This window comes from Lathyrus oleraceus, chromosome 6 (assembly GCF_024323335.1).
Source record: "Lathyrus oleraceus cultivar Zhongwan6 chromosome 6, CAAS_Psat_ZW6_1.0, whole genome shotgun sequence".
NCBI classification, from domain to species: Eukaryota; Viridiplantae; Streptophyta; class Magnoliopsida; order Fabales; family Fabaceae; genus Lathyrus; species Lathyrus oleraceus.
Window position 1 is genome coordinate 8,682,235 of NC_066584.1, and position 8,108 is coordinate 8,690,342.

The 8,108-nt window shown below is 34.4% G+C and overlaps 1 protein-coding gene across 2 annotated transcripts; it reads right to left on the minus strand.

Moving 5' to 3' along the window:
• Positions 1-223: 223 nt before the first annotated feature.
• LOC127093176 (probable E3 ubiquitin-protein ligase RHC1A) lies at positions 224-2,215 on the minus strand. Of its 2 annotated transcripts, XM_051032076.1 has the most exons (3): positions 1,923-2,215; positions 960-1,229; positions 224-854 (listed from the first exon to the last, which is right to left on the minus strand). In XM_051032076.1, the coding sequence occupies exons 2-3, from the start codon at positions 1,136-1,138 to the stop codon at positions 371-373; spliced, it is 663 nt and encodes a 220-aa protein (XP_050888033.1). In that variant the 5' UTR covers positions 1,139-1,229; positions 1,923-2,215; the 3' UTR covers positions 224-370. The 2 variants fall into 2 exon arrangements, with proteins under 2 accessions (XP_050888033.1, XP_050888032.1); XM_051032075.1 differs by having other exon boundaries at positions 224-1,229.
• Between the last annotated feature and the right edge of the window lie 5,893 nt (positions 2,216-8,108).

Sequence of the window (8,108 nt, forward strand, 5' to 3'; positions counted from 1 at the left end):
CCAATGGTATTAAAAACATGCATATGCAAAAGAAAATTTGTAAAACAAGTTCTCTAGTCAAATTTAAGGTTAACTTGTTGCCTCATGCAGAATTGCAAATGATTGTTACTAATCATTAAGCATACTCACATGAACATGGTGATGACCTATGAAAGAGTGTTAGAATAATCAACCTTAGGCGAACCAACCTTAGGTGATATTTACATAAATATTAACATAAGTATTTACTTTAAGTGATATTAACATAAATATTAAATCAAACAATATATGTAATTCGAACTGTTTGTACAAAAAACAGTTGATACCTTTAGAAAACAAATACAGACTGATAGACTCAGGTCTCACACAGTTTCACTCCGAGCAATCAGCATCATTCCGTTGCTCTATCGTTACTTCTAGAATTAGAAGAGCCAAAAGGCCACAAAAAGGAAAAAGGATTTCTCCTTCTTCCACTGCTTCTACTTGAGCTACGGTTACCGCTCGATCCCTGTGGTGGCAATTCTTGTCGGCAAACAGGGCAGGTGTTATGCTGAACCAACCACGGTACAATACAGTCTGAGTGAAACATATGCTTACATGGCATTTGTTTTGCTTCAGACCCCAGCTCAAAGTCATCTTGGCATACAGGACATGATGGATCTGACTGAAGATGCTTCGACGCAATCTTGACAGTAGGGATTGCAGCTATAGAGGATCTCGATGCAGGCGGGGGACCTCGCTGGTCATTAGCCGAAAGCTGTTCAAACAGTTCTGTAACTCCAGGGCCGATAAAATAGTCGCCTGAGTTATCTCTAGTCACACCAACTCCGGGAGTTCCGTTTAAGAGAGCTTCAATGCCACCTTGTCTAGAAAACCTGGATGGAATTTGGCCACCATAGATTAACAAAGGAGTAGTAAACCTTGGACCGTTTTCGGGAATATCCGATCGTGCCCTGGTATTTTCAGCCATTAGTCCATACCTTTGTCCAAGCTCTTCATCGCTGTCCACTCCATGAAAGTCTGGAGGGCTACCATGAACCATATCATCAAGATCTTGAACAAATCCCCCATCACAACCAGAGCAAACTGCATGTCTCCGTCCCAATCGAACCGATTTCATGCAATTATAGCACCAATGAGTATCCCTACTACTTGACATCCTCTCGTTCCTTATTCGTCTCAGCTAATTCCAAGACTCTTTCAAGACACACACTGTTGTCTTAACTAATACAACAACATAGTTGCTTTTGCTGCAAAATAGTAAGAAAATTCAGATTTACTCCCTCTTTGTCGTCTTCAGATAAACAACTTATTTGCAATTTATGACGCAAAAACTTATCATAATAAGCACTTAAGTCTAAGCTATTTTTACAGCAAAAAAAGGTAACGGCACAACTTATTGTCCGTTTGTCTTCTATTTATGTATAATCTTTATTATATATATCAATTGTTTACGGATAAGCTCTAAACTGTTTTTATAAGCCATCTAAAAGAGTTTATGAAAATAAGTTGAAAACAACCTATCAACAATAATGTCATAAGCTGTATTCATAAGTTCTTCCAAACAATTTTGCAAAACTTGTCCGTAGATACGTTCCAATAAGTCAATCCAAACACGCCATAAACAACAATTAGCTAATTACATAGAAAAATTAGAGAATGATCTATAAAACTCAAAATCCTCCATTTTCCACTTCAAAATGAATGCGAATTTACTAAATTTACTTACCATAGAATACTCAGAAACATTAATAGCATTTCTCAGATTCAAAAACAACAATATTATCATTACCATAGCTGAATTCCAATAAACAACAGTTTTTTTTCTCATAATAATAAATTAAATTCCCCAAATTCCCAAATTCATTCACGCATGAATAATAATCGGTTGAATGAACAAAAACAGAAACATAAATTAGAAACTGAAAAAGGAAACATCGTACCTGACTCAAATATGGATCTGGTTGTTGTTGTTGTTGTGAGAGTGAAGTGTGAACAGAGAATAGAATGTGGAAAATCTAGATGCAAAAAAAACCCTAATCAGTTAGTTACCTTTTGTTCTTTTTTTACATGGTTTATTTATATTTATATTTATATATAGTTGTTGTTTTGTCTGTTTGTAACTCAATTGAGTCGAGAGCGATAATATTATTTATTATTGAATTGAACACACACACGATGCAGAGAGGAAGAGAATTATTGGAATAACACACATGCCACTCGCATGCTCCAATTTTGTACAGACCATTCATTCATGACCACTTTGGTTTCTATATTGTATCACATGCTGTCATTATAGTGTCTGTCTACACATGCTCAAATTACAAAACTGTTTATAAATGTTTTTTATTTGTATTTTTTTAGGAAAATGAAATGATGGTAGTTTTTAGAATTTTTTTTAAATAATCAAAATTTTCAAAAATAATACTCTTTTAAAAAAATTTACTAATATAATCATTTAAAAAAAAATTATCATCCAAAGTATACGTATCAAACCAATGCAATTGGCCATGCATTATGACATTAAGTGTGCCATTGCATGTGATGGATGTTTTGATTATTATTTTTTAAAACTTTTTATGTTATAATTATATAAAATTAAAATAAAAACGCAAATGAAAAATAATTAATAATATTATGATATAAAGCTAAAATACACAATAATTGACAAGAAACGCTCAATTGTTCCATATCCCGGTGTGCTAGTCTGCCTTCGAGGTCTCCCGCAATTTTCCTGAGGTGTTTGGGGTCTTTGAGTGTTGACATGATGCAATAGTGGCTGGTGTGAAGGTCATGTGGAAGACCCAGCAGTATTTAACAAATTTGTCATCATTTCTCCCCAATAGCTGGGGGATGCCGCTAACGGTGTTGTCGTAATTGAGTTTGGTGCTCATGTTGTCGTAGTTGAGTTATTTATGGATGGTATGATTGCCCGAATTAGGACACTGAATCATTTTGAAAACGAAGAAATGGTTCCTGTGATGTAAGAAAGTCAAACAAGGGTTGGGTGTTATGGCGGTGGGATGTTTGGGTGTTCATTGGCGGGGGGCCATGGTGGAATGAGGTGGAATCGTATTAATTATCGGGGCTATAGATAAATGTGGTGGTTGCGTATGGTTGTTGGTGGTAAGGGTTTGGTTCCTAATTTTGAGTTTAATTATGTGACATGAATCGGTTGTGAGGTTGAGTGGTTGGTGGTTGGGTGTATATGGTATGATGATGATGTGGGGTTGATCGCTGGATTTGGGTGAGTTGACATTGTTCTTGGGTTTGGTATTGGTGTGAGGTTGGTTGTTAGGTGAGGATTTTGTTGGTGTAAGCCCTAGAGGCCAATACTTTTGGTACTTGTATCGAACTATTTATTAATAATAAAAGACTTTTTTTATTATGTTTGTTTAATAAAATCCCTAAAATAGCTAGTCCGTTTAATGTATCAAGTGTGACTTAATCATGAGATCCCATTAAACATAAGGACACTATTCTTAAAGTATCTGTAGTCGAGCTTTATTGTGAAGTGAGATAACATTAAAGCATTAAGACTATTATGTATATAGATTGATGATCACATCTCATGGATCATGGATAATGAGTTATCAAGTCTTAAACATAGGTATGAATATTAAGAGTAATATTTATACTGGATTGACCCGCTATGAGAATACTATATAGAATATTATGCAAAGTGTCATAAGTTATTCTCATGGTGATAATGATGTATACCACCCTTCGACCTGAAACCACTATGGACCCTAGATGTAGAGTCGAGTGCCTTATTGTTGATCAAACATTGTCCGTAACTGGATGACCATAAAGATAGTTGATGGGTACTCCACGAAGCATGCTGAGGGACATGAGTGACCTAGATGGAATTTGTCCATCCTGCGTAACAGGATAAATGTCTACGGGCCCAATATTGAACTGGACAAGGATGACTCGGCCTATGCCTTGTGTTCAATATAGGCATAAGGGAAAAAAGGTATTGTACACATAAGTATTATCATAAAAGGATTTGTCAGATCACATGACATTTTCGTGTCTTGGGTAGCAATGATGTGTTGCTAGATACCGCTCACTGTTTAATATGTTAAATACGTGATTTAATATAATTGCTAATGTCGCGAAAACCTACAGGGTCACACACAAAAGGACAGAATGATGAAAGATAGAGTAAATAAGGAACACCATAAGGTACAGTGCACTTAAGTGAATTGTAGAACATCATAAGGTACGGTGTACTTAAGTAGAATACGAAATATGGTAAGATACCACACACTTAAGTGATTTTGGCATATCATAAGATATGGGCCACATACACTTAAGTGAGTTTTTTTAGCTTCCAGCCCACACAAGTGGTTCTATAAATAGAACTCTTGTTCATAAGCATTTGTGCATCATGTATGATTGGTTCGTTTAAGATGTGTTGACGTCGACTCCTCAAATTAAACAACATTCATTTCATAAATATCATAGGATTCAACTACAATAACTTGAAAGCAACAATTAAACAATAATTTAAACAACAATTAAACAATAATTAAACAACAACACAAATAACTACAACAATTAAATAACATCACAAACAAATACAACAAATAAACAACATAACAATGCGATTACAACCATCAAAATAATTTTGGGAGAACTATACATCATCATGTGAACATCTCTGTCAGTTTTAACATTCACCCAGAAACGAACTTCTCCATTTTGGTTGAATGTGGTATCAAGCCTTTGAATTCTTCTGATCTTTTCACCCTCTGCAATGTCTCCATCTAACCAACGGTTTAAGATCCTGTTAAGATGTTCGAACGTATCTACACTCCAAAGTCAGATCTTCATCAGATGTTGCACTGTCAAAAAAATTAAATCGAAATTTCTCTTGTGAATATAAGGACACATATATGAAGATATTTTAAAGAAAAACGGAAGGAAATTGAAGAAAAATGGAAAGAGATACTAAGAAGATGTGTGAAAAATTATGAGAGGGTGATGTTGTATTTATAGATGTGCAAAGGAGCAATAGCCACATGCAATGCATTGGCGTATCCACTTAGTGGATTATGCATGCGCCATTTGCATGTGGCGCATTAGACATGTATGTCGTCACTCATATTGGCGAAATAGACATGCATGCGTCATTCTAAGTGGCTCTTTTGTTCAACTTAATCATTGCATGCGCCAATGCAAATGATGCATTGATTCATTTAAAAAAAATATATTGATAAATATTTTGAAATAGTGGTTATTTTAGTATTATTTTTGAAAAACATAGTTATTTTAAAAATATTCTAGATAAATTAATTAAGAGATTGAATTTAAGTGGTTAATGAATTTAGTTGATAACTAATTATACTTGAAATGAATATAATTTTGATTACTTTCTAGAAATTTATTGATCTAACACATATTCTTTTCACAATTTTTTCTCTACTCTTAACATTCACGTCTCCTAACAATCACATGCAACAAAGTTAAAACTTCCACATCTATAATACTAGGATTCATTTAAGTATTTTAAATAGGTGACACATTTTTTTTAAATATTATTTCACATCTTTCAATACATTTTAAAAATATTCGTACAACTCATCAAATATTGTCGTTAAATCCATAATATATCTCACAATTTAATTATATAATTAAACTATATTTTAAAAATATTCATTGAACTCATCAAAAATGCACGCTGAAGTCACAATATATTTCACAATTTGATATATCAACTATTTAGTCCAATTAAAATGAAGAAGAACACTACTAAAAGAAATGAAGAGGAACATTGGCAAGTTAAAGAATGATATTTTAAAATCATATATCAATGAAACACTTAAAATGTGTCTTAGGTAACACTGAAAACACGATTCAAAGAAAACAATATTGATGCTTTTATATACTTATTTGACATATAAGTAAGGATTTATTTAAGAATGACACCAAAATTTAAACATGGTTGTATCTACCCTGTGTTTCACGGAGAAACACCAATTTAGTCAGGTGCAGAAGGATATGCAGGCAACTTTTGAATTTTAAAAAGAGGGTGGGGCATATTGGTGTACAAGATGAAGAAGATAAAGATGAAATAAGAGAGAGAAGAGAGAATAACAAACTTTCATTACTTTGCTAAAATGGTTATAGCAAAATGGTTGCACACACACTGCACTATAATGCTCAATGGATACACCATTGACAACTACAATATTATATATACACAAATAATAATGCCACATAGGCAAAATACTAAAATACTAAATTACCCTTCAACACCATCTCTTAATTCAAGATTTAACTAATCAAAACTAATAACACCAATTTCATCTCTTAAGTGGAGAAATTGATTAGTCTTGACCGCTTTCGTCAGAACATCTGACAGCTGCTTCTGGATGCTACAATGCATAATTTCTAGCACTTCATTATGAACCCGACTTCTCAGAAAATGATATTTAGTCTCAATATGCTTGCTTCTCCATGCAACATTGGATTCTTGCCAAGATTGATTGCAGCCTTGTTATCAATCATAAGTCTTCAGATCCTGTAGTAAATTCAGAAGCCAAACAACTTGTCATGCATCCACAACACCTGCAATATATTCCGCTTTGCAGGTTGACAAAATAATAACTAGTTGCTTCTTGGAACACCAAAAAATAAGACTTCTCAGATACTTAAACAAATACCCAGAAGTACTTCTTCTGTCAACTTTGTCTCCACACCAATCAGAGTCTGAGTAACACATCAATTATGTATTAGTCTTCTCTCCAGAAGGGAACAAAACTTCATACTTCATAGTCTCTTTAATATACCTCAGAATCCTGACAGTACCTTGGTAATATGACCACTTTGGTTTACTCATGAACCTACTAACCATTCCAACTACATAACAAATGTCAGATTTGGTATTACACAAATACCTTAAAGAGTCAACCACAACTTGAAAGTCGTAGCATATAGATCATCATCTTCAGAATCAGAATCCAATTTGTGATTTGTTCCTACAGATCTGACAACAACCTTACAATTCAACAGCTCGAATCTCTTCAGAAGCTCAAGTTCTTCTTTCATGTCCTTCAACCACACTTTCTTCTTGAGAGCTTCTTCAATACTAACTGATTTAGAGTCTACTAACATGGCACATTGAACGACTTTTCCTTCAGAGTATACTTCAGTATCTTGCAGCATGTCAAACTCTGCAAACCTTATTGATATGATTCTGATTCTTTGTGGCGTCTGAACTTGCTCAGAATATCCTTCTGATTCTGGAACAATATTAGATGCTTGACCACCTTCAGAGGCTCCACCTCCAAAAGCTCCATCCCTAGAGATTGGATTACCTCCATATTTTGGATCATCATCAAAATCTAGACCAATATCAAAGTCATATTTAGAATCAAACTCACCTTCAGAGTCTTCTTCATCTTCAGAGTCACCTTTAGACTATGACTCATCTTCAGCTTCAGAGTCATTTTTTAACTCTGACTCATCTTCAGAACCCTCAGATTCTGACTCATCTTCAAAACCTTCAGATTCTAACTCATCTTATGATTCTGACTCATATTTAGAATCAGACTCGACTTCAAATTCAGAGTCATTTTCTAACTCTGGCTCATATTTAGAGTCACCTTCAAATTCAGAAATTGTCAATGGCACAGGTTCATCATCATCAGATTCATAAGTCATCAATAGTACAGATTCATCATCATAATCTCCTCTGGCTATGTTTGCTTATTTTGACATCTTTTCCTTGTTTGACCAACAACCCTTAGCAAAATGGCCAAACCTATTACAACAGTAGCATTTGACTGTTCTCTTGTCAAGCTTCTTCCTTCCCTTATAATGTTTCTTCTCATCAGAATTGGAGGTTTCTGACTCCTGACACCTACCATGTCTTTTCTTGGCCTCTGACAAGACTGCTTCTGGTCCTTGACCAAAGAAGCTTTCAAACTCTGCTCCACCTCTCTCTCAGAGGTTCTTTCAGACAGACTTAACTCTTACGCCTCTAGACTATTTTGCAGCTCTTCTATTCTCATGGTGCTTAGATCATTAAAATATTCAATTGCTACAATGATCTAATCAAACTGAAGAGTAAGAGATCTAAGTACCTTATCAATTATGATTTCTTTAGAGAGAGTTTCTCC